Source organism: Periophthalmus magnuspinnatus, chromosome 12, assembly GCF_009829125.3.
Source record: "Periophthalmus magnuspinnatus isolate fPerMag1 chromosome 12, fPerMag1.2.pri, whole genome shotgun sequence".
NCBI lineage: Eukaryota > Metazoa > Chordata > Actinopteri > Gobiiformes > Gobiidae > Periophthalmus > Periophthalmus magnuspinnatus.
In genome coordinates, this window is record NC_047137.1 from 10929432 (window position 1) to 10957287 (window position 27856).

Consider the following 27856-nt stretch of genomic DNA (forward strand, 5'->3'; position numbering starts at 1 on the left):
GAGGATAAATGAGTACTTTATTCAATGTTATGAATTCAATATAAAATGACAAATATTTACGTATACAGTACACTTCAGGAATTGGACAAATTTGTTCCAGTTTTGATTTTTGAAAATAAAAGTAAAAAAACAGCTGCATGACTTTTAACCTGTCCACAACATTTCATAATACAGAATTTACTCTTTATACATTTCAGAAATAGATAGAGGTAAATCAGCATGTTTAAAGATCTGAAAATTTGCCTTTAAAAAAGGAAGAGAAAACAAGCAAGGCCAGTCAAAAAAAAAAAAAAAAAAAAAATCTAAATTCAAAATTCAAAAAAAGTAATAAAAAAAGAATCAAAAAAAAAAATATTGTCAAAAAATATTGAAGTACTTAAAAAAAACTACTGCAAACATATGTACATGAAATGAATTAAAGTGAATATAACTGCAGTCTTGACATAACAATAACTCCTTGGAGTTCTAGAAATTTCTCATTTTCGATTTCAATTCACATTTTGCTTTTGTGCCACATTTTTTTGGCAGAGTATCAGTGTTTTTTTTGACCTTCCAGTTGCACACATCACATGTTTGATGAGTGAATAATACAACACAATGCTCCATGTGTTCTCTAACAAAACTGTACAAAAGTCTATGTGAGTCACTCTTCTGTCTCATTTTTCTGAAAACAGTGATTCAGACCATTTTGAAAAGATGTGGATTTCACTGTGAGACAAATATCCTTCCATTAGTCCTTCAGAGCTTTATTCTACAAACAAAAAATGAAGTGGACACATAAAACGAAACTTTTTATTCAGTTAAATCAACCTGATGGTTTTACCTTAACCAATCATAAGCCCCACTGACGCATGCGGAATTTACTAGGGATGCACGGTCCAGTTTATCCAGTTCTGATTCCAATATCGATACTGGCAATACCCTATATTAACCGATACCAGTGTAGAGACAGAAAATGAGACTTATTTAGTTAAAACAATGTTAACTTATTGTGCAGCAGAGAATTGTGTTGTGTAACTGTAACCTTCATATCACGACTGAACCGCTTTGTACGAATAAAAGTTCAAGCATTATGAACCATTCCAGGATATCTGCAGAACTGATATGGAAGCGATACCCGATTCACCAATTTTTTCAGTATCGGTGCTGATATTTGATCCCAGTATCAGTATCGGTGCATCCCTAGAAGTTATTTTGCCAGAACAACATCATGCATTGTATACCAGTCCCAACCAAGGATATGGGGGCCCCTTGGCACTTACTAGCGGGTACTTGGGACGGTTTCAGATTTTAAAAGATCTGTATTTTCCGGACTATAAGCCGCACTTTTTTTTATAATTTGGACAGGGGTACGACTTATACTTAGATGCAATTTATATGTGAAATATATGTATTTTTCTTCATTATTATGCATTTTTTTGGCTGGTGCGACTTATACTCCAGTGCGACTTATACTCCAGAAAATACAGTACACCTACTATTATTTATTACTACAACGAACAATATTTGTATTAATGTTTGTAATATTTAGGTGGCGAACATCGGTATCATTAAAATGGTAAAAAAAATACCTGAGTAAGGGTGACAAAGCTTGGTGATACTCCGGACAAAAATGTTGGGAATCACTGACCTATACCACAGCAGCAGAACCATCAACCTCCCCAGCCTCTCCATCTCCTCCATTGGAACAATTCAGCACTCATTCATGTATCAGTTTTTTCCTAATTATCTTGAAAATCTGGATTAAAAATTGTAGAAAATGTCCCTTTTTTTTGTTGTTCTTCACAGCTTTGAATTCCCCAGTCCTAAGTCCTTCATGCTCCTATCAGACTGCGTATCCGTACTTGCTGTCGTACTGTACTGGGGTGTAGACTTGGTTTTTGCTGGAGGGGTGGTCAGAGGTCACGTCGTCGGACCAGCTGAGCTCCGTGCCCCCCAAAGGGTCATAGGTCACGTGGTGTTGGGAGGGGCCGCTGCTCCTGGTGGTCCTGCGGCTGACCGGGCGGCTCTCAGGAGGCGGGACGTCCTCTCTACAAAAGAAGATACGGTGATGAAGACCTTTGTATGACACTAATACAATGTACCTAAAGGATCATCTCAGTAGTAACAAAATCGAGTTTGAAGTTTTAGTATCATGACAACATTACAAACTACTAAGGCAAAGATTTGATACTCAGTACAGATTCCCCAAAAAAAAAAAAAAAAAAAAAAAAAAAAAAACACAAAACAAAAACGTATGTGTGTGAGTGAGTGAAAATTAGATTTTTATTTTTTTTTAATGCTTTTTTATATTTAACTTTATTCACAAATATATGATCACAAAATATGGGGTGTAATTATTATTATTATTTTATTTTATTTTATTTTTATTTTTTTGTATCATATATATGTTCTACAATAAATAATAGTACAATAGTAACATGTAGTAGTTAGTTAGTACCTACAAATTATTAAGTTATGATGCAGTGATGCCACCAGTTCAAGTGACGGGTGAGATCTGTGGAGGAGCGCTCTCAAATCACAGTAAGAATCCTACATAGATTTGACGTTGTGGAACATTTCGGGCAAAATAATAGCATCGCCATGGAGACACACAGGTAGCAGGCCTTCTAAAAGAAATATTACAGAGTACACCTTTAAATTGTAGCTCATGTCAACCAACCAATCAAATAATAAAACAGTTGTATTCAAGTTACAGAATTTGGAGTGGGTGAAGATCAAGGAAAATCTTCAAATAAAAAAGTCTATCAATGTTTATTTGATTGTATTTTATTATTTAGTATAACGTTTGTGTATTGGTTTAAATCTATTGAGTTTTATAGAGTTTCTGTTCACATTTAGCTTCACAATCTTAATAACACTTCTCAATAGTGGCTAATGTCTAAGAAAAAGAATCTGATGTTTCCGCAGGCTTCGAAGTGAATAAGGACTCTTAATAGGATGAACTGTGCAGCCAAATGTCAGGATAAGGGTAATTGCATTTTGCTGGAAAATTCTTTTGAGGTCACACTGTTTCAGAAAGCGTTAGAAAGCGAAGAAGAATGGGCCCTTCTTGCATATTTGTCGAAGGATTTCTGAGCAATGAAAACACCCACAAGCGTATCAGTGTAATGTCATACTGTGAAACATACAGTGGGTGAAACAGTCACAGCTCCATGGAGATGAGCAGGTAATGGACTCTCAACTGGAAAAATTTGCATCTTCTTTTGGGTATTAAGCTTGTTTATATGATTACGAGTTCATTATCTTTAAATAAATAGTTTAGCATAGCATAACTGTCAAGAAAACTCTGTTCTCGACACGCTGTTTACCCAAAAAGACTCAAGACAAGTGTTAGACTTTATCTTCTACTCTGATCAGAGGGGATCAGAGGGGAGCGAGCACAGAGAAGAAGCTACGCAGACTGCTTCCACCAGGTCTCCTCTGAACCTTCTCCGACTCTCTCTTTGTCACAGCAGGCTTTTATTAACAGCTTGACATTACTCAGCAGTTCTCCCATCATGCTTATCAATAGAACAACATTCTATTCCTCTCCCCACAATGACATCATCTTTCTTATCTTTCAGTTCAGGTTACACAGCTTTTGACCTTACTTAGTTATACATTTCAGTTACACAGGCTTGTAGTTTTCCATTATACTCTGTTAGTACACAGGCCTCTACTTTGACAATATTTAAATCCAGGTCAAAACGGTTCTGTTTAGTTGTGCATAGGACTGAAAGGTTTTTATTCTGCACTCTTCTCCTTTAAGGGTAATTTTATGATGACAAAAGAAACATGGACTGATGGACTTTTATTAGACATAGTAAAGTGACAGGAAAGTATTTGAGAAGTGACAGGAAAGTTTTTTGTAAAGTAATGGGAAAGTTCTTAAACTGAGCAAGACAGTGTTTAAAGAGTGTGAGAGAGAGTTTTTAAAGGGTGCAAACGAGTGGGTGAGAGAGTTGCAGATTGGGTGATTATTTATGTTTTGATTTGTGTGATTTCAATGTCTTTCTTATTCTGTAAAGCACTTTGAATTACCTTGTGTACGAATTGTGCTATACAAATAAACTTGCCTTGCCTTGCCTTAGTCACGTAACACAATATAAGCATACAATTCATTAATAATAAAAGCATAACTTTATTCACAATAACATAGCATAGTACAGTATGTCTCTCATTTGCGTTGCCAGTTTCAGTACTGAACTCCAGTTGCTTCAAACCTAAAAGGACGCTCTCTGAACTGAATCGTCACTACCTCAACCCCAGCCTCTGCAGCTCAGGGAGTGAATTCAGGAGGTTCTGAGCTTTCACATAAAGCCTGTCCATATACTGAGACTGAGAAAAACTTATCTGTGTCCTCTATCTGCAGGTTAAGACTCTCGCAACACAGGTTCAGTTGTGATTGTAGTATCTTTTTTAAAACTGCAAGAGCACAGCCTACATACAGTTCATATTTAGTACATTATTTGTCACAGTTCTGCCTGTTTGCATGTTTTTTTCCCCAGTCCGGCTCTGTTTTTCAGCTTGTTCCGGCCTTTCTTTTGTTACCTCCCTGTTTTCCCTGCAGCTGCCTCTCGTTTTGTCAATCAGCCCAGGGTAGTCTGTTCTCTTTGTGTTGCATTTGAGTCTAGTTTACCAGCGTGACATTGTTGTCTATATTTTGGCACTGTACGATAGTTTTGGCCATAATATGATCATTTTAACACTCTGTACAATCTTTGTTTTGAGGATCTGGCAACTAGGGCTGTAGTCAACGAAAGAAATTCTTAGTTGCCAAAGGACATGTCTTGCCGAATGATTCATCGACTAAAAGATGGCGCGGTAAAAGCTCTCAAAACTATTGCGTATCTCTATGTATCTAACCCAAACAATGCATTTATATAAGGACAGATTACATACACAGTCCCTCAGCTCGCTAACTCGCTAACTTTCTACTCTAGTCCCATGTAAATCCGTATCATCTGAACAAAACGATTAAACAACTAATATAAATTTTGATCGCGTAAGACTCATCATGCAAATATACATCGTTTGGTACTTGTTGAGCTCAAGGTTACTATTCACCCCACGCACCTCCAACTCCCCTGAATAGAATTACATTAGTCTGTGAAGACCTTGACGACCGTTCTGAGCCAAGTCGCTGTTTTATGTCACTCGGTAGCTCCAGTCCCACCCTGCCCCTCCCTCTCCTCCTCTCAAGGCCGGCCCGGGTATAACTCAGAGAGGTAGAGATGACTCGTGGCAACGCTCCGAATACTATTGCACCGCCCAGTCTGCTCCTATCCGCTCTGCTGCCAGCTCACTGCGCTACAGCCCGTTAGCATTCACTCTGTGTGTAAGCGCACCGCTCCGAGTGACATCTGAACACAAAGGGAGTATGCTGAGATGCTGAGGAGAGAAGTTCCAAGGACTACCGTCGTACATAAGCTGTAAGTAACTTTCAAATGTGGTTCTGTATTCTCCTAGTGCACATGTGTCCACCTTTGCAGGGACATGGTGTTACTGTGCTTTGCTGCATTCTTCACAGGACTGTTATTATTTTTATTTTCTTTAAAGGTGTTTTTCAATGCTTTACGGAGATGTGAGTCTGGTCACAAAATACACAGTGATATCATTCTGGATTTGCCAGACTACAGAAACTACAGAAAGTGAACTGAACACCAACCAAATGTCAAAGGAGGAGATGTAGTTTTGTCTATCACACACGAATGAGTGGCCCATGTAAAGACTTTAACCAAGAGTGATTTAAGTGTCTGTCAAGTGAAAGTGCTAAAGAAGAGGATGCTGAAGTGTTCCTAAAACCTGTTTCAGAGATTATATTTTTTACAGTTTTGGCTATTCCCTAAACAATAGGGCTAGCCAGTAGGCTAATAGGTGTGAAATCATCAGTCATTAGGGGCCTGAATGATTATGCCAAGTATGACTCAAGCACAGTTCATAGATATAAAGCAGCGTCCAGCAGTAATCTGACCAGAACTGAAGAAGCGGCTTGGGTGAACAGTGAAACAATTTTCTTTTACTAGTATAAGTCATTTGCTCACCGTATTCGTGGGGTTCGTGGGGGGAGAGGACTTGTCACGCCAGAAGTGACATAAGTGCCCTTCAAATACAGCCGACAAAGTGTGCAGCCGTTGAATCTGGACACAGCTATAGTTTTGCTAAAAGAAAAAAAATCATAGGTGCAGTGTGCGGGCAGTAGCAGTGGGCGGGGATAGGGGGTAAGTGAAAACAAAAATTTCCAGTGTACTCGAGCTTCAAATGCAGGACATGTTTTAAGGAGCATATCTCAGGTTGTCTGGTGGGATAATGCCTCTGGTAAATATTTATTTTTTTTACTTGTAGTTTCCCATCAGTTACATGGCAATTTGTGGAAAAAAAGTTGAGAAAAAAACTACATAAATACAGAAAGCGATGTCATCACACACAAATCTTCATTTAACAAAATAATGGTGTTTTCATATTTTTATTTGTCAAATCAGAACTATTACTCATTTTAGATAAGGTCATTGTTAGTACTATGGTTGCTAGGTAACAGTTACGGAGTTACTTCCTGTGTCCAACCAGGAAATAAAATGATAAACTTCACCAAAATTAAAGCCGCAGTATAACTTTTTAGATAAAATAATATTAAACTACATTTTTGGTTTAATTTATTTTATTTACCATGCTTCCTTACTCTGAGCCGGCTTGCATCTCCACAAACTTGACTCTTCTTTGGTCTTTTGGTGGAGGGGGACCTTTGGCTTCCACAGTATGTCACTTCCTCACAATTTATGGCTGTGAAAATGAGGGTGATTCTGATGCTACCATTTCCAGCAGGTGCAGTTTTGACACTAACCATGACTCATCTCCCAAATTGCAGTGTTTACTTTTTACCGGGGCTCCAGTAAGTGACATTTGTGAGTAGAAAATACCTAGTTTTTGTGTATTTTGTGTGTGCGATCATTGCTCCGTTCTGTCCTCCCACAACACTGCTATTTCCATGTCAAACCCAAAACAAGGTAAGCTCCAGCGTTTCAGCCAATGAATTTCAAATATTTGGGCGACATTTGTTGTGCGAAGGGAAAAACGGCCCTGCAGCGGATTTTTGGACCCAGTCGGAAAATTTGCATAATCAAAACACAACATCAAATTATTTTTTCTGTGACACGAGGTAGATACAATGCAGCTGGGTTCAAAATGACCAATTCCAACCGCGTACAAAATTTCCGGTTTAAAAAATTGAAAGATTAATTGAAGTAGTTTTTCACAGCATCAGAACAGCTGCAGCAAAACAAATGATTTTATTTCTACGTTTCAGAAAAAAAACAAAATATGTCTCAATTCCGGTGATTAAAATCTTTAGAGGATAGTAAGTAGTGATGGTATGATACATGACACATATTCTTACATAATGCTCTTCCAGTAATATAGCGTTGTAGCCACAGCTGCCCTGGGGTAGACTGACGGAAGTAAGGCTGAAGTGATTTGCCTAAGGACACAACAACAGTTTTTGCCCAACTGTGGCACCTGCGATTCCCAGTGGTCTCCCATCCAAGTTCTAATAAAGGGTTAGTCAAATATGTGTGGATGAAACAAAACACAACTCCAGGTCTGTTTTTTGATGAGGTACCAACATTCTAACATGGCTTAAATAATAATAACTATTATTATTATTATTATTATTCCCTAAAGAGGAATGGAGGCCTGAGACATAATGTTCCACAGATCTATGATTCCATCCTCAAACCCAAAGCAAACTAAATAAAAAAGAGGGCAGTAGGAGGCCATTAATAGGGGCTGAATAGGACCATTAAATGCCGAAACTGGAGTCAATATCTGTTAACAATTTCAGTGTAGTTATCCCCTCCCTTCAGATAGATATAAAGCAGTGTCCACCAGCAGTAATCTGACCAGAACTGAAGATCAGCAGTGAAATGTCTTCACTCCTACAACGATTTGTCCAGTTGACTTCATCTTTTGCTTAAAATATTAAATTATTATGTGTAATATAGGACCTTTAATATCTACCCCAACCCATCTCTAATAGAAAGAAGACAGACTGACTTACCTTTCTACAGTTATGTTAATGTAGTTATAGCGAGACAGTAATGCGATTAATTTCTCATTATCTGAAGTGCAAGAATTAGATCAAGTCCTTAAAAGGTCAGGATGGCTGACTCACTCATCTGATATAATCCCATTCTTAAGTGCGTTTGCTCTCTTCTGCTGCGTTTGAAACCTTTGTGTAGTCACTGTTCTGAGCAGATCTGACGTGTCTGTGAGTTCAAAGTTAGAAACTCAGACAAACTTTTGCTAAAATAAAGCTTTGTCTGCTCCCCGAAGCAACAGCCCTGCTTGTACTAAATAATAGACTATCCAACCTCCCATAGAAATCAGGTCTATGAGGCTGACCTGAATGTACACTAAGGGATCCAGAATACACACTTCTCCAACACTTTATGAAGATGTTTAAGTATTAACTGACTAGTGTGACTGACAGGTGAATTAGCCAATCAGGGACCTGCACTGTATTTGTATCAAATCAAATATGGCTCCTTACGAGGAAAAATTATCACATTCTTTTTCTGAGCTGAGAGAAATGTCATTTTGTTCAAAATAATGGGTGACCAATGAGCTCCTTTGTTTGATATGTGTTACTCAAATAAACAAATCTGATTGGACGCTACTGTCTGAATCTGGCTCAGAGGGAAGCAGCGACCAGACAGATAATCCCTCTGTATTTAAAAAAAAATGATAGAGATATCATTCTTGATTTACCAGGCACGTACAGTGAAAGATATAAGTGTATCATTCAGTGTTGGACTGTTCAAATGCATTAGATGTATTCTAGCCTGAGCAGTGTGTACCTGATGTCATTGGAAAACTCTTTGTCATATCTGTGCCTGCCCCTGAGTTTCCAGAACAGCACGGCGATGAAGAGCAGCAGGATGAGGATGAGGAGGATGCAGCCGATCACTGTTCCCACGATCACCGCCGCTCGGTTGGGGGCTGCAAAAGCAACACATACACATTATAACAGAAGCACCTGTGAAAAGGTAAGGCTGAGTGGTGGCAGGAGATGATTTAAAAACTCAAACTTCCTATAGTCAACTTCATATTGCAGTGGGTAGCATAGTTATGTTTGTACCCAATTTCTTTCCCACGTATTTGAGCAAAATGTGTCTTGCCCCAATACAGATATAACGTATAAGCAAATCTGCATCTAATAATAAAGTTTTTGTTGTCTGATAATCAAGAAGTGCACGGTTGTTATGCTAGTTGTTACATTTACTCCGCTCTGATCTTTGAAAGTTCAAAAGAGTGCTTATAAACTAATCGTGGTGAATAATGAGGATGCTCAGAATGCATAAAGCAGGCACGCCCAAACTGTGGCCCAGGGGCCAAATGCGGAGACCAATTTTTCTTGGCCCTCAAGATTCCAGGTGAATTGGCCCATATTACCTTAAACAGTACTTTTTACTGTATATTTCTATATATAGATACTATATCTACTGCCCATAGCAAATATTTAATGTGTCCCCATTGAGGATGCTAGCATGAATAGAGGTCTAGTGGTTCAGTCTAACTTGTAATAAATGCACAGATTTGAAGTATTCACTATATTGGCCCTCAATCGGCCCTCAGCTTTGTCTGTGTTTTTATATGTGGCCCTTAATAAGAAAAGTTTGGACACCCCTGGCATAAAGTAAGTGAGGAAAACTGTTTAAAATGAACTAGTTCTGTAAAAATCAGGCTTTAATTTGGGGCTCCCAGCTTCAAACTTTTGGAAACCTGTGCAGTTTGTAACTGTGAGGAGGGAAGTCCACCACCTGCTCGTTTCTATATTGCTTTGTTCGGAATGTTACACAATATGGCTTTAAACTTCTCTATCTTGCACTTACATTCATTCAGGTATTTTTTATTGTACGTGTGTTCGTGTGGTTTGAATGGCATCACATGTATGTCTCTGTGGAAGTAAATGTTTTTAATGCCCCTCTGTGGAACATTCCAGACAAAGCAATAACATCTCTATTGTGCACATTTAAACTTATAGTTGCTTCTATCTATCCATCCATCCATTTTCTTTTGCTTATCTGGGACTGGGTCGCAGGGGCAGCAGTCTAAGCAGGGACTCCCAGACTTCCCTCACCCTAGACACGTCCTCCAGCTCCTCTGGTCGGACCCCAAGACATTCCCAGGCCAGACGAGAGACATAGTCCCTCCAGCGTGTCTTGAACAGATGCCTGAACCACCTCAGCTGGCTCCTCTCGACGTAGTTGCTTCTAGTTAGTTTTAAAGCTTTTAAATGCAAATAATACTTATAATACTGATGGAGAGAAAAAAGTTTAACTCTAAATTAATACCCAGCAGCCAGTTATTTCCAGCTTTCAATTTGCCAATGAGATTTGAATCAGTAATGTATATTTTTGAACGGTACCTGGCTCTTTTTCATCCGAGCTCAGTGATTTAGCTTAACATTTGGAACCTTCAACCTCTATCTACTTCTGTGCGATTGATTTCCTCTTTTATCCACAATCACCCCATCATCCACCCCAACCCACCTCGCTCGTCTCCCCAATCAACCAGTATCTCTTTCATTCGATGTACCTAATAGTTCTTGGTTAGCTCTTTAACGCTCGGATACCTCTCCATCAGCAGCCTAATCTTCCAGCACTAGCGTCGTCCTGTGATAAACGCTCATTTAAACACCGCACCTGTTGCTAACTGTAATTACCCGCTGCTTATGCTAATTCGCGCCCCCCGGCCTCTTCAGACAGGATCTCATATCGTTAATGTAATGTAATGTAATGCTTTAATATTCTGTGAGGGAAAGAGCGTTTATAGATTTTAAAGTGCATATAACAGGTTTTCAGGATGATCTAATTATGACTTGGTTTGGTTGGATAGTATCTGTGGTAAAGAGTCATTATAGTTTTATATCAGTTAAGTGGCAGTTTGTGAAGCATAGTTGAGAATAAAAGTACAAAAAAAACTGGAAGTAGGAATGAGTTCTTAAACGGAGTACCTCTACCCATGTCACCAACTGAAAAATTCTACCCAAAATGCAAGGATAATTTACGTATCTGGCAGTTTAAACGTTCATTTAATTATAACTACTGTGTAATTTAGTTTTAGTTGGTCCATGTTTACAGTATATTTGCTGGGTAGCAGTTATGTAATTACCTCTTCATGTGTCATATCTGCTGCTCCCGTCCAACCAGGAAGTAAAATTATCAATTTAAGTAGAAGAATAGCAAAAGACGAAATTAAATCTGTCAACTGGACAAAACGATTTGCCCAGCTGACAGATTTAATTTCGTGTTTTGCCACGGATCAGACTTGGACGACTGAGGGATTACACAGTTAAGTAGAAGGAAGACGAAATGAGTAGTCAAACCTATCATATGTGCTTTAAACGGTTTACAAACAAAATGAGATTTCCTTCATTGGCAAAACTGGAATATTGAATTATATAATTATGTGGAGAAAAATGAGGTTTGCGTGGAATACTGGAAATGCATGTCTGGACAATAGACATGGGGTGATACTGAATGGCCAAAATTATTACAATTAACAAAACGTCATAATAATACTTCTTCTGTAAAAAAAAAAAAAAATGTGAGTTACAAAGATAAAAATAAATTAATTAAAATCTTACAAGAAATGATTAAACAGCTGTTATGGAAATGTACTTTGTTGTAAATGAAAACAACAATGATCTAGAAGAGAACATCATGGATACGTAGATGCATAGCCTGGTGGTATGATGGCAAATACTTTGGTTAGCGTTTCTCACAGTCATAAAAAAAAAAAAAAAAGTACAGTACCAGGAACTATTATTAGTTTCTCTTTATTGTCATATAGCTACTGGATAGGGCCTTTTTGGGTTGGGGAACAACACTACAAAGCTGTGAGTGAGCTGTGGGCTATAAAGGGTTTCCCCCAGGGGTCTGTTTTTGGCCCCTTCCTCTTCACCCATTATAGACTTTAGACTTCAGATATGACAGGCACAGCGGTGTTCTGCACATGTTCTCTGACTACTTTGGGAATCACAGCCCTATTATCTCCACATGGAGCATATATGCTTCATTCTGAAAGGCAAACTAATTACATACATACAAAATTATACAGTATATAAATGTATAAAGCACCTTCTAGTTTCCGGCATGCCTTACGTCACAGCTTGAATAGGCAAACTACGCAACGATGAGATGAGTATAAATCACACACCACTTTCATATATTGATGAGATGAATAAATGTAAATATAGTTAGACATTAAGAAAATAAATGACACTTTGAGACCATCATGAGCCACATTAAAGCGCATTATTGGAGATCCACGTCTTATATTTGTAAAACAATAACCATAAATGTTAGGATATATTTATTTATTTTGTACCTAGGTTGATGAAAATATAAACTTTCTTTTGTTTTTAATATATCGCAGCCTCAGTACTACTCCTGTGCACCATTCCCATGCCTCTGTCCTCATTACAACACAACGATCCATACATATCGTCCACACACTCCCCAAAGCAATCTCTTTCTCCTGTATGCGGCAGCTCTTTCTCCTGAAAGGCTTGGCTTGGACACAAAGAGCTTTCTCTTCATGTACTCACGTTTGCTGGCTCGGAGGTGGACCTGGCAACGCTCCGAGCCCACGGCGTTGTTGACTTCACAGAGGTAGAGTCCCGCGTGGCTCTGCGAGTGGTTGCTAATCTTCAGCTCTCCGGTCACACTGTCTGAAAAGCACAATTCCGCATCAATATATCCAGCTGTTTAGTATGAACAAGCTTTAAGTTTCATCTTATCACTAAGTAGGATAAACCAATCAGCCATTTATAGTAGTTTAAAGGGGGGATTTTACTTCTATGGGGTATTAGCTCTTAACACATAACATATTCAGATGGCCGTGCTACCTTTTATTGTTATGAAAAGGCTATATTCACCAAAAACAACTTGCTAACCTGTTTTATATGTTTTGCTTTCATTTTTGATGCTCTGAGTCCCCCCTCCCTTTGGTCTAAGTCACTCCCCCTTCAGAGCGCTATCACAACACAACTGTGCATCTTGCTAATGAAACTCCTGCACATCACATCAGGTTTGTCAAGTTGTAGTGTACAGTTTTGTATCATATTTATGGAGAATTGTCACCTGGGAGCATGGGTGACGGAGGCTTGTGGGCGGAGCATTGCACAGAATCTTACAGTTAATCAGAGTTTGAATACTCAAACATGTGTGGATGGCATCTAAAACCTCGTCAAGCTTGTTTTTGATGAGGGAACAATGTTATAACATAGCAGAAAGCTCCAAAAATCGATTTTTCAATAATACCCTCTCTTTAAAGCGGAACTAAACACTAAATCCATTATTGAATGTTCATAGTCATTTTTTTGGCAGAGTAAGTGCAAACAAGGGAAATTTGCAGCTTTCTGTCAAAATCGACGTCTGTGCTCCCTTTTGTGGCCTCTGCGATTTCCAGTGGTTGCTGACATCACGGAAAACTGCCCTGCTTACAGCCTGGTGTTTCTGATTATCAACACCTGGATGCAAGGGCGGAGCTTAAAATGTGGACACCTGTTAGACCAATCCCACTATTCTTATGTCTCAATACTCTGCCCCTCCTCCCCCTTCACTCTCTTCTTTAGTCCTCCAGGCACTACCCAGTTTAGCAGCTCTATTTGAAATGTGTTTGTGGGTGGAGTTTAGGTGTTTGTTCACCTTGTTTAGAACAGTGCTTCTCAAACTGTGGTTCGGGTACTTCCAAGGACGCAAGACACACAGAGTTATGAGTTATGGACAAAAAGAAAATGCTCATTGTCTTTATTTTCTAAGAATGTATTTTTTCATTAATTTCATTATTTTGAGGCTTCCATGTTCAGCCTAAATCTTTTAAATGTCATCCACATGCTTCAGTATAATTAAAAGCATAACAAGTATTAGATTAGATTAGATTTTATTGTGCATGGGCAGTGTCCGCAGACCCTTTTTTAATGTGTTGGAGAATTGGGAGTTGGGATTACGCAACTGATCATCAAAAGTCTCAAGGGGTACAAAACTACAACAAAAAAAAAAAAAGGTTTGAGAACCACTTGCAATAACATTTCCATGGAGACAAGTCAGTGGTGGATCAATTTATCTATCAAAAATTATACTTAGTGCATTTTTATAGCATGGAAAAATAATACTACTATCCTATACTGTCCTACCATCCGGAATTCCCCTTATCCATATAAACCCCTCCAGTGTTTGTAACCAGAACGCCCATCACAATCATCACAATCTATGAAAAACCAGGGCTGCTTTGGTGACTGACGATGACTCGACCACACGTGAGTAACACCAGAGCCTCGTTTGAAAACATTACCATGTGTAGCCCTGTTTCACACATTATTATTTGTAGTGGTTTGTGACAAAATTACCATACATGCCAACAACAACGTAATAAACATTTCTTGAAAGTTATGCTGGACAATAATGCACTAAAAATATAGTGGGCCACAGCAGTTTGACAGTTACATTTTATTTTTATGTCATCAAGCACCACAAATCCTGCAAAGACTAGAGACTTTAGAAACTGGAGTTAGATATTGACTCTTATTGATTCTTGTTGGCAACTATTAGTCTGCGCTGTCTACAAACATCCATATTAGTGTTTTTATTTTACTGTCTTATTAAAATTAATGGGATAAAATGTTAATATCTGCACCAGGCTGTGTGTGCAACAGTTTTAATCATGTCACTCCTGGAATGGTCTTTTACAACAATACTACTTTTGTATAGCACATTTTGTAAACTCAAATTTCTTTTTTTTTTTTTTTGCTTAAAGGCCACATTAGTTGATGTGAAACAATAATCTACTTCTGTTATAATAATGCTGATAATTACTAACTGGAAAAAGCATATGTCTTCTTTAACTAGAGAGATTGAGAGACAAATTGCGATGAGAAGAGAAAAAAAAACAAAACAAAAATCCATAATTTACCTAATGCTACTTAATTGCCTTGAGTCTTTGATGTGCAGTAGCGCTCTGTTGTCAGTAGAGGTCACACTTACCCTGTTGCTCTAAATTGGCCCCTAACGGTCCGCTCTGCCTCCTCCATGTGTAGGTGAAGGGCCCTGAGCCGCTGGCAGACTTACAGTGCAGAGTCACAGGCTCCCCCTCCATCTGGGACCCCTCCACCCAGCACCGGGGCACAGACGGCTTCACTGCGCACACACACACACACACACACACACACACAGACAGGAGAGGTTACAGTCTTGTGTGGGGAGATTACATTGACTTATGCAAAATCACCTTTTTGGAGCATTCTAGCATGTTACAACATTGCTCTCTCATCAAAAACATGCCTGAAGAGGGTTTAGATGTCATCCGTGCATGTTTGCCTAATTCAGTGAGCTCAGCCTGGCCCTATTCCAACCCTTCTTATGGTTAGCAGTACGAGTAGGGGGCAGTACAATGCTCAGCCCACAAACCTACGTCATACATGCTCCCACACGACAATTTTCCATAAACATACAAAAACATGATACAAAACATCAGTGGGCGGTGATCGTATCCAATTAGTTTCATGTAACGCCTCAGTATAGATGCACAACTGATCAAAATTTTAAGACCAGTTGAAAAATTGCAAGAATTCACATTTTGCACTGTTGGATCTTAAGAAGGTTCTAAGTAGTGCTTCAAAATGCAAAAAGAAGAAATGGAAAGAAAAATTTGAGTAAGTAATTTATTGCAAACAACCATTAAACTAAAATTGGCTTTTCATCAGCTGATCAAAAGTTTAAGTCCACAGCCTTTAAAAGCCCAAATCTTCGCAAAAATGTGGATTCAGTGTCATTTTCTGTCACGACCTCCTGATGGCAAAGGCAAAAAAACGTTCACTCTTTGAATGTGGTTGGATTGTTGAGCTGCATCAGTGCAAAATGTGTTATTCTTGCAATATTTCGACTGGTCCTAACATTTTGATCAGGAGTGTATATTGCAAAAGACCGCTGTGTGGTGTCTGCGTCTAAATATAATGTGTTTTTTTTTTAAGTTTGCGAACCAGGAAGTAATGCTGGTGCTCTGTTAGCATGCTAGTTGTGAAAAGCACTTATAAACTCATCATGGTGAGTAATTGGGATGCTCGGAAAGAGTTAGGAACATGAGGAATAACTTTGGACCACTGCAAACTGTTTAAAATGAACTCGCTCCGTTTCTCATGTTTTTAGCGTTTTCATGTGGAACAAAGATCATTCACGTCATGTAACATTTGGGACTCACTTCAAATCAACAGTTTCCCAGAGTTTTTTCTGAGTTAATCCAATTATCTCCCAGCCATTTCCTCCAGTGTGTGAGCGTCAATACAGTACGTCACCACAGATCATCCTTCATACTTGAATGGACTTTTGAGTGTATATATGCGTAATCATTGGATCTATCAGAACATTCATTCTCATAAATGTACTGTACTTATCGATACACACTTGCACCAATGATGCAACAGCTAGCCTCAATTTAAAGCGCTCATATTGATGATCTATATTATAATGTTGTTTCCTCATCACAAACAGACCTGGAGTTGTGTTTTGTTTCATTCACATATTTAACACACAAACCTTCATATTTAGGTTGAGTCTTTTCTCAAACTGAAAACACTCAGTTCCACCTTGTGATGTCATGTGGTAATACAGGAAGTGCTCCACTGTGTTTTTAAACTCCATACAACTTCACTAGAATCATTTAGATAATTTCATCCCTGGAATTTCCCATCTGCACTGAACAAATAGTCAAATGTAGCTGTTAAATTGAAAACTACATGACATCACAAGGTGGAACAGAGCATTTTGAGCTTTGGAGATGCAGACAAATGAATAATAAAGGATTACGCAAACATGTGTGAAACAAAAACATAACTCCAGGTATGTTTTTGAGGAGGTAACAGCATTATAACATGGCTAAAAGCTCTCAGGAGTCATTTTGCGTAATATAGGACTTAAAGAAATAAGAATAAATCAGCATGAGGATTTTTATCCATCAAATCTACGTACATTTTCTTTGAATATGTTTATCTCGTATCTTCGGATGTTTAGAATTTAAAATCTGAATCTTACATAATTGTTGCTTTAACATATAATTATATATTTTGTTGAACCGCTCTGATTTAGGACACTTAGGAGCCTGCTCTAGAAAGTAATAAGTAATAAGTGATTGAATTCTGGAGGTTCTGAGCTTTCACATAAGGCACAGTTTGTCCATATACTGAGAATGAGAAAAAGATATACCGGTTAAGGCAGTTGTGATTTGTAGATTTATTTATTCTTTTATATTTTATTATTTTATATGCCCTATTGCCAAAATGCCCAACTTTTTATTGCCAAACAAAAACTTTGAGACCTATTTTTACTGTGAGATGCTGGTCCTCTTGAAGATAAAAAACATCTCCATGGAGACAAGCAAGTGGCAGACGCACAGTACCTCCTACCACTAGAAAGGTTATGAAGTGCACCTTTAAATCATGTTAAAACAAAAACAACACTTAACTTAATGCACCTCACACAGAAAAACTGGTAAAAAACAAAAGAAGTATTTCCTCATGAACACATTAAATTACACCTAAACCTACTAGACAACAACAGGATAACCCACATGAATAATTCACCCGGGGGACATGTGGCGATGTAACCCGATGCGGACTCACCCAGGACGAGCAGAGACACCTTGCGAGTGTCCACCCCAGGGGATTTTTTCACTTTGCACTGGTAGGTGGCGCTGTGGGCGGGGCTCGCTGCAGGGATGGAGAGGGAGGCATCCCCGGAGGAGGAGGAGGGGTCAGGGCTGGAGAAGGTCATGCCTTTGGACAGAGGGTTCTCCGAGTGCACGTACTTTGTGCCGCCGCTGTATGAGACCAGCTGGAAAACAAGGACAGAGCTAAGTGTACATTTAAACTGCATATGACAAGTTGAAGTACTTTTTACTAAGACATAGATAATATAATTAGGTTTAAGATATTACTAAACATTTTGCCTGGTGAATTTTATAATTTTACTTCCTGGTTGGACATGACATGAATATATGACAGATGCAAAGGTACTTCCAGTTCTGTTACCTAGCAACCGTAATATTAACAAGTGCAGGTTAGTTATGATTAGACTAACAAACCTGGACGACTGAGGGATTACACAGATATAAAGCCACATGGTAACATAAAAAGTACTAAACCTAAATGTTGAAAATTACATTCTATTGTCTAAAGAGAGTGTTTTTATATCCAAATTTGTATCTAGTATTGAGCCTATTCCTTAATATCAAAATTGGGACATTTTAGTATCGTGACAGCACTACTATCTATGGATCTATTTCATATACTGTACATTATTAGTATACACTGTGACTGGAGGCAATGCAGAAGATGCCTCTTGCCCAAGGACAGTTCTGTAAGAGAGATTAAACCGTGGTCATGTCAGTGAGTGTGTTAAAGCTGCTATTAGACTTTCTACTATTGTTATTATACAACCATACTTTTCATAATATTCCTACAAGGTTAAAGGATATATTTTTCTTGAAGTATTTATGTGACCGTATATATACAGAATATACAAGTCAGATAATGCAAGTGCAACTATATGAAACATTTTTTTAGATTGTGTTAAAGTGTAATCAGAATATTCTAAACAGCTCATAGTCTTAAATTCAGCTGTAGGACAGAATTTGGCTTTTAATAAACATTTGCTGACCTGGTCTATGGTTAATCTCTCTAATTACTGTGTCTATCCACATGAAACAAAAACTCGCAACATTGTTTTTTTGTTTTTTTTTTTCAGAATATTTTCAGAAAGTGGTGGCATTTTGCAAACACATAACACAATCATTTGAGACGTGAGTTGAACGAGGCATGTTTGTGAAGCCGATCTCTAACAAATAATAAACTGGTTCAATGTTTTTGTGGATATTCAGATTGGTTATTTCTACTTTAAACAGTTTATCTCCCATAGGCTTATATAGGTTGCTTTAAAATATAAATATACAGTATACACAATTGCTTTTATTTACAAGAATAACGATTACTAGTACAAATACCACTAAGTACCATTGAAAATTGCGGGGGAGGGGCTTGAGTGCGCACTAAATCCTCTGGAATGACAAATGCACCCTCATAAATGGACATTTAGGGCAAAGTAGGGCAAATAATTTTAATACATTTTCATAGGATATCCAATTTCCACAAAAACATGTCGAATGGCAACTACAGAGTATTCAAAATAACTCTCTACACGTTGCTAACTACATTTAAACTTTTAAAACAGCAATAGTGAAAACAAAAGTTAAATCTGCAAACAGCAATGCAAACATGGTCGGGGGTGGGGGGGGGGGGGGGCGCACCGTTGTTAAAAGACTAAATTAACATGTAGAGTGAACATCTACATTGAACACCATAGCTCCTTCACTAAAAAGAAAATATAATAGAAAATATGGCCTGCTATCGTTATTAACTACCACAATAATGACCATAGGTACCAGTGGACCGATGGCTGCGGTTACAAGCTCACCAAAATCTGATTCAAAAGCGATTTCTAGACCTTTAAAATGATACTTAAAGGACATGCAAACTGTGAGTAATAACAGGGACCATGATCAGAAAGAAGTCCAATGATTTACACTTTATTTTAATAATCTTTAAGCTTCATAAATCAGATAATGATCAGATTTTGGGTGTAGATATACCCTCAGCGTCACACTTTAAAATACGGCCCACGTTACATCCAGTTATATAGGACCTCCCGCTGAAAGTATGACTCTGTTCCACCGCATGACCGCAGCATATTGCACACACTTATCCCAGGATCCTAGACTTAACAGGCCCATATTATGCTATTTTCTATGTTATAATGTTGTTTCCTCATCACAAAGCCAGAGTTTTGTTTTGTTTCACTCACACATGTTTAACACACAAACCCTGCATATTTTTTAGAGTTATTTTCTCAAACAGTCATGTGTCACTGTGTTTTTAAATTCTATACACCTTCACTAGAATCATTCGAGCCCTTGATATCTCTACGAAATTAAAGGTAAAAGGAGCTGTTAACTTGAAAACAACCACTGCATGACATCACAAAGTGGAACAAAGCATTTTGAACTGTGGAGATTTAGGCAGACTAATAATAAAAGATTACTCAAACATGTGTGAATGAAACAAAACACAACTACTTTTGATAAGATAACAACATTCTAATATGACTTAAAGCTCACAAGAGTCCATTTTGTGTGACATAAGACCTTTAAAGAACACATCTTGAATTTTAAACATACTTTTAGACACCTTAAGAGTAGCATTTAACATTTTCCAGCTTGAAATACCACCTACATTTGGAAAACATACTTTATAAACTACACCTCAGTTTAGATATTTATTGGCGCTTTAGTTCCTACTGTTGTCAGCAAAGGCAGTGAACAAGGTAAAGTAAACAAATGTTCTTATCGCTATGCTAACAGAGCCATGTGTTCATTGTGGACACAACGTAACCGCAGCATGAGTCTGGTGATGGTTTATTGGCTTAAAAACCGCATAGGGGAAGTCCAAATTTTTTACCTATGACGCAGCAATTTTAGCAAAATGTAAGCGCTTAGGGAGGATAACTTTGGATTAATAAAACATGTAGATTAAGGAAAATTCCAGCAGTTTTTTGATGCGGAGACACAATATAACATGTTTAAAAGTAAAACTAAGTAAACGTTGGCTAATATATGTCCTTTAAACTTAAATCAACAACAACAATGACCATTCCCGTGCACATTATAGCAGATGACACAGCTAATCCATCTCTCACCATCTGGTCCTTCTGGGTTGTGTCCGGGCTCACTATGGACCACTCGATGTCCAGGTCTCCGGTATCGGCAGGGCTGGGCTTGTACCTGCAGCCCAGAACCACGCTCTCTCCCTGGGCTTTCATCATGGTCTGAGGCCCACTGTCGACCAGCTCCATGGTCCACGTGCCTCGGAGCTCTGCAGACACAACACATGTAAAAGAAGTAAAGAGTATAAGTCACACCAGCCTAAAAATGCATAATAATGAAGAAAAAAAAAACATATAGTTCACATATAAATCGCATCTGAGTATAAGTCGCACCCCCGGCCAAACTATGAAAAAAAGTGCGACTTATAGTCCAGAAAATACTGTAATTACACATATGCACATGAAGAGACATAACTGAACAATTAGGAAAGTAATTTTTTTGTTTATAGAAGTTTAATTTGTAGAATTTTAACGTTGGGCTAATCACCTAAACTCCATCCACAACCACATTTCAAATTGAGCAGTTTTAACTGGGCAGTGCCCCTAAAGAAACAAGTGAGGGGGGAAGAAAGGGCGGGGTCTGGAGGTATAAGAAGAGTGTGATTGGTCTAACAGGTATTCACACTTCAAACTCCGCCTCTGTAGCCAGGTGTTTGTAATCAGAAACACCTGGCTGTAATTATGGCAGTCTTGTGTGATGTCACCAACTACTGGAAATTGCTGAGGCCACTGAAGGCAGCACAAACTTAAATTTTAGCATTTTTCACTAAAAAGCTGCAAATATACCTAGATTTGCACTTATGCTGCCAAAATGACTAGGAACACTAGATAATGCTATTAAAATGGCACATAGTTTAGCAGCGAAAAAAGTGGATTTAGTTTAAAGACGTCCAGCAGCGTTTACTTTTATGGAAGCTGAAATTTTAATATATATTTTTTTTTTTTTTAACATTTGTGTCCAGTGTAAGAAAGGTTAGCTATGATCTGACCCCTGAGTCCTGGAGAGATGGGGGACACCTCCGTCCTGTAGGCAGACTCTGTAAACTGAGTCTATAAACTTCATAACTTTTACTGGATGGTGGTAGGAGGTATAGCTATTTGAGTACAGAGTGAAGAATAGGGGGGAAAGTACACAATCCTGTGGAAATCCTCTGAATGATTATGTGATATAACATCTTACTGACATGTTTTACACCTGATGCCATCCTTTTTGTGGAGTGAAGTAAACAATATGAGAGACATGAGTACTGTATGTGCAGCTGAACTAACAACCTTTACCGACATCTGCAAAGTCATCACTATTTATTAATTATTGAAATGTTTTAAAATGACAACTTCACAGCATAGTTTTATTTATACAAATGCCTTTATAAATCAAACGAGGGTCAAATGAAAATGAATTGTAGTAGTAAAAACAACACATTTTAAACACTTAACGGAGTACTTTTTCTTGTGCCATTCATTTGCATGCATGTAATGGACGCTGGTAGCTAGCTAATCCTCTTCTTCAGGCAATTACTAGAGGATTATACTTTCCCATTGGTATCATTGGAGTTGGAATGCAGACAGTAGCATGTTTCAGTCTGGGTTTTAAATACACTCGATAAAGTATAGCTAACAATAACCTTGCACCATATTCTAGTCACAATATGCACTGCTGCGCCCTGCTTAAGATTTATTATAATTAACTGTAATTGCAACTAATAACAATAATAGGCCTGAACAGGTATAATTTGTAATATGTGGGCGTATTTTGTTGAAGAAGTTGAACTCATTGTACAGTATAGACCTATTAATTAAGCAATAGTATGGACATGAAACCTGCTACGTTACTTTAAATGTGGTCAAATTATTGCTTTTTAACTTCTTGAATGGCACAGTAAAAGCTGAAGTTAAATGTGTCAACTGGACAAAAAGTTGTAAGACTCCTGAGGTGCGAAACGTTTTCACTCCTACAACTTTTCGTCCAGTTGACAGATTTAAGTTTGGCTTTTACGATGGATCAGACCTGGCGACTGAGGGATTACACAGACTTTTTGAATGGCCACTGTAGATAATTTAATTTTGTGTATTTGTGGGGAAGCTGGCCCGATGTTGTCGAAGACTCAGAAAAAATTCATCAATTATCAAACTTTATTTCAGTCACCGTGGTAATGCGTGGAAAAAATAATACAATTTACAAAAAAATAACTGTGATCAACTTGAGCAAAAAGCAACAGAAATTTTAAAAACTGAGGAAACACCCCATGTGTACCCCCTGACACAGATGTTCTCCCCCAAACAAGAACTGACTCGCCCTGCTTTTATACCCTCTCAAACCAGAAGCACCACCCCCAAGTAAACACCATTTACTTCTCAGATATAGTAGATACAACTTTAGCAGGATCTCATACTAAACTGCTGACTCATTAGGGCCTAAATCTCTTTAACTCAAAAAGTGTTCAAAATAAAACTATAAACCAGGGGTGCCCAAACTTGTTTCACCGAGGGCCATATTTTGAAAAATATTTGACATGGAGGGCCACAGACCAATACAGTGGTCAATACAGTGGATCATTTAACATGCTTTAAATAAGGATTGAAGTATTAATATTAGGTCTGTATGACAATGCAGTGTGGTGTTATTTAGGTTATACTTGTAGGATTACTCAAATTTGCAGTAAAAAGAACTGATTATATCAATTGGGCCAGTTCAACTGACGCATGAGGACCAATAAAAATTGGTCTGAGGGCCGCATTTGACCCCGTAGTTCTGACACCCCTGCTGTAAACACTTAAACATTGCAAAATACATGGAGATATTGAAACAAAAAGAAAAAGAACTTAACCCAGTTCTGTTCTCCACATGGTCCGGCCCACGACCACACCCAAGCCTTTAAAAATGTCTGGCATAGGACACAGGCAGTTGTAGCAGAAGTAGTTGCAGTAGGAGTAGTAGTTCTAAATACTTTGCATATATTGTTGTACACCATGTCACCCACCTCTAGCCCTCACCATAGTTACTGCACATATACATACTAACTTGCCAGGTATGAATAAAGCAGTGAGGCCACTGTCAACTCAACAGAAACTATTCTCGGCATCACTAGCAGTAATGACAGTAGTAGCATTAAAAGTAGTAGCAGTAGCAATACCAGTAGTAGCAGTCGCAGCAGTAACACCAATACTAGTAGTAGTAGTAGTAGTAGTAGTAGTAGTAGTAGTAGTAGTAGTAGTAGTAGTAGTAGTAGTAGAGAAAAAATAGTAGGATTAGTAACCCACACTCTAAGTACAATATAACCGACATAATAACGTTGACAGGTATGAGCACAGCTGCGAGGCCACTTTCCACTCCAGATAGACAAACTTTGAAGGTTATTTTGAGAAAACTATTTTCTCAATATCAGTAGCAATAGTAGCACCACCAATGGGAGCAGTAGTAGTAGTAGTAGTAGTAGTAGTATGAGTGGTACTAGAGATCGTAGCAGCAGTGGTAGTAGTAGCAGTAGTAGTAACAATAGTAGTAATAGTAGTAGTAACAGTAATAATAGTAGTAGCAGCAGCAACAGTAGTAGTAGTAATAGTAGTAGCAGTAGTAGTAGTAGTACTAGTAGTATGAGTGGTACTAGCGACCGTAGCAGCAGTGGTAGTAGTAGTAGGAGTAGTAGTAACAGTAACAATAGTAGTAGTCCTAGTCGTAGTAGTAGTAACAGTAACAGTAACAATAGCAGTAGTACTAGTAGTAGCAGTAACAGTAACAATAGCAGCAGCAGTAGTAGTAGTAGTAGTAGTAACAGTAACAATAGTAGTAGTAGTAGTAGCAGTAATAATATTAGTTTTATACTTGGTGTTCTATATTTGCATAATTTAAAGACTAACATTTTCAAATTATCTTTTACATTAAGTCGTCATCTCTGACCTGACTACAATATAACCTACATAATCTAGTAGCAGCAGCAGTAGGAGGAGTAATAAGCGCAGTAGTAGTAGCAGTAGTACCCATCACACTAAGTACAATATAACCTACATAATAACTTGGCACATAGATAATACAGCAGTGAAGCAACTGTCCACTCGAGCTAGACAAACTTTGAAGGTTATTTTCAGAACACCATTTTCTCAGCTCAACCCAAGGCCCAAGGTGCATTCACATACCAGCCACTGCAAAGAGTTTTCCTGCAGGTTTCTAAGAGTGGCCATCATAAAAAGAAAGACAAACTATTTCGAAGTTCTGCTGCAAAATATTTTCAAATGGAGTGTATATACTGCGGACACAGAAAATAACAGGATATGGACCAGACCTCTTAACAAGGTAAAACCCTTCATGAAAAACATATCAGTACTTGAGTAGTTCATAGATTTTCTAGGATTTTTACAAGGTCTGAAGTATTTCTCAGGAAAAAAAACGCAACATAGTCTTCCCATTTGATTCAGAATAGTTAGTTTTTACTTATTAAAGGGTCAAAGGGCAAATTTTAGATGTATGCCATAATCAAACATACAGGACGTTTGTTTTTATTTCATTCACACATGTTTTACACGCACATCCTACATATCTAGGCTGTGTTGTTCACTCAGACTGAAAACACTCTCTTCCACCCTGTGATGTCATCGAGTGGTGATACTGGAGGCATTTGGAACTATTGTTTTAGCCTCATTGAACATTATCTTTCTGGTGCACGAGAAGATGTAATAGAATTTCTGTGGCAGTTTATACTCGGGCCCGGGTCTACAGGGGTGTTTGCGCTCTCATTTTACGCAGGTTAAAGGTCATATATTACGCAAAATTGACTCCTGTGAAGTGTTAGCCAGGTTAGAACGCTGGTATCTCATCAAAAAACACACCCAGAGTTGTGTTTTGTTTCATTCATGTTTGAGTAACCCTTTATTAGTAGTATTTTATGAGTTTGTATAACTTTAAAAATACCACTTGATGACATCACAAGGTGGAACAGAGTATTTTGAACTTTGGAGATGTAGACAGACTGATAATAAAGGGTTACTCAAACATATGAATAAAACAAACACAACGCCAGGTATGTTTTTGATCAGATGACAGCGTTTTAACATTGTGATGCTAAAACCAGTCTGAAACTCTTTAAGCCTCTTTAAGTTGCCTAGAAGGTCCTCTACCCATTTTTATTTATGTTAATCGCAGCAAAACTCCACTGTGAAAAGCACTTATAAACTCATTACAGTGAATAATTAGGATGTTCAGAATGTATAAGGTAAGTGAGGAACAACTTTGGACCACTGCAAACCGTTTAAAATGAACTATTTCTGTTATCAGGCACTGCATTTTCAAAAAACAAAACATTTTTTTTCCTACTTTTTATTCTGAAATGGACCCTGTATCAAACAAAACATTGCAGGTAAAGATACTATCAAGAGGGTCTAAGGTTGTTCATATACCGCCCCATCCCCACTCTGGAGAGGGGCGAGTGCGGGGCGACCTGCGCAGTCCGTTGTGACAGTAAAAGTGCTTGTAATTGGACAAAAAAATCCTCTCAGATCACGTATAAGTGTATGAATGGGAACCTCAGAGCTGCTGTTTGACACTTGTCTGATAACGGAGGTTGGACCAACAGGTGGAAGAAAGACCGCCATATATTCATAGGGCTCTGTCTCTTGAAGCGTGTTGTCATGGAAACTATTTTGGCGATCAGCTGATGGACTCTCACACAGCTTCGGGGAGAATGATGCGCGGTGTGTGTGAACAAAACCCACCCAAATGTAAAAGAAACAACAAAATCGTGTGTGAAACATGTGTGAAAGTGACCTAAAAAGGGTGATACTTTACTTCCACCTAAAAAAAAAAAAAAACCCCAGAAGGAAACTCAAAAGAAAAATTGGAGCGTTTAATCTTTGTACTTGTGTTAGTCTCATTGACATGAATCCCAAACAACAGTATCCACTTTCCTTCACAAACACCTCAATTATCAGCTCTTACAATACACTATTCTTCACAATGTATGGGCCACGCCTTACAGAAGAAAAGATAAAACACACCAACAAGTCCCGTGTACTCCCCATAGACGTTACTGAGTTGAGTCTGGGGACAGGAGGTCAGCGCGCGATTGGATGAGCCCCGTCACCGTGACAACCAAGGGAAAACTTACACCACTGCGGGCTGCACTGTACAAAAGATAAACGCTTGAGTAACGCAGTAATCCTACTTTAAAAATGTTTTTCTTTACTGAAAAAAAAAACAAAAAAAAACTATGTGCAAATATAAAACAAGACAATACTTTAATGGAAAGTTGAGTTAATGTTTATGGAGTAAGAAGGAGTTGTTTAATATAGGCCTACTTAAAAAAAAAAGTTACATTTTTTATGCTTTTTTAAAATTTCACAGAGTTTTTGCCAATACCACAAAAATCAACAACTAAAAAAAACAAATATAAAAAAAAACAACTGCAATATTTATACTTTTAAGTAGTTCTATAGTAGCTCAAGTCAATTTTTAGTCAACTACCTTCTATCTAAACTGACACCTCTTTACCAAATAATAGACATTTTGTTTTTTGTTTTTTAGTTTTTTAGAGGGTATTGTTAAATATATTTCAACAAAAGTTTCATAAAATTTCGATTTCTTACCTGCACATAGAACTGTTATGCACAGCAGGAACATTGCAGGCTCAGATGAGAATTTAAGTACAAAAGATCTTTCAAGAACTTGTCTAAACATTTACCCAAATAAAAAAAAAAAAAACCTGAAATGTCTTGGGTATAAAAAGCCCTAAATCTACAAGCAAAAGTAACTAAAGCTAGCCAAACATGAGTTCCTTTCAGTCCTACACACTTGGAAGGAGCAGTGTGGTGCAGCCGAGTCTCACTCACTCAAGCCGCCTCCCCCTCATTAGCATAATCCATCTGATTGGTCCTGCCTCACCTGTTTTACCTGTTTGCACCTGTTGTCTTTGGCATGAGGGAATATTTATATAGAGCATTTTAGTGGTTTAGAAGGAAGTAAAATGACAGGATACAAAAAAGGGTTACACAAACTTTGATGGGAAAGCGGACGTGAACATGAAGTTTATTATTCTTGTAGTACAATACAGTAACAATGCAACAATGTAATACACTTTTGAATTTTGATGCTAATTTTCAGTAAAATCAAGTTTACT

The 27856-nt window shown here is 38.0% G+C and overlaps 1 protein-coding gene across 1 annotated transcript; it reads right to left on the reverse strand.

The window, feature by feature from the left end:
* On the reverse strand, positions 1–27409 carry vsig8a (V-set and immunoglobulin domain containing 8a). Its single transcript, XM_033976255.2, has 7 exons — positions 27327–27409; positions 20784–20959; positions 17657–17867; positions 15027–15179; positions 12590–12712; positions 8835–8976; positions 1–2030 (listed from the first exon to the last, which is right to left on the reverse strand). Exons 1-7 carry the CDS (start codon positions 27358–27360, stop codon positions 1826–1828), a joined length of 1044 nt encoding a protein of 347 aa, XP_033832146.2. The 5' UTR covers positions 27361–27409; the 3' UTR covers positions 1–1825.
* Positions 27410–27856: the final 447 nt, after the last annotated feature.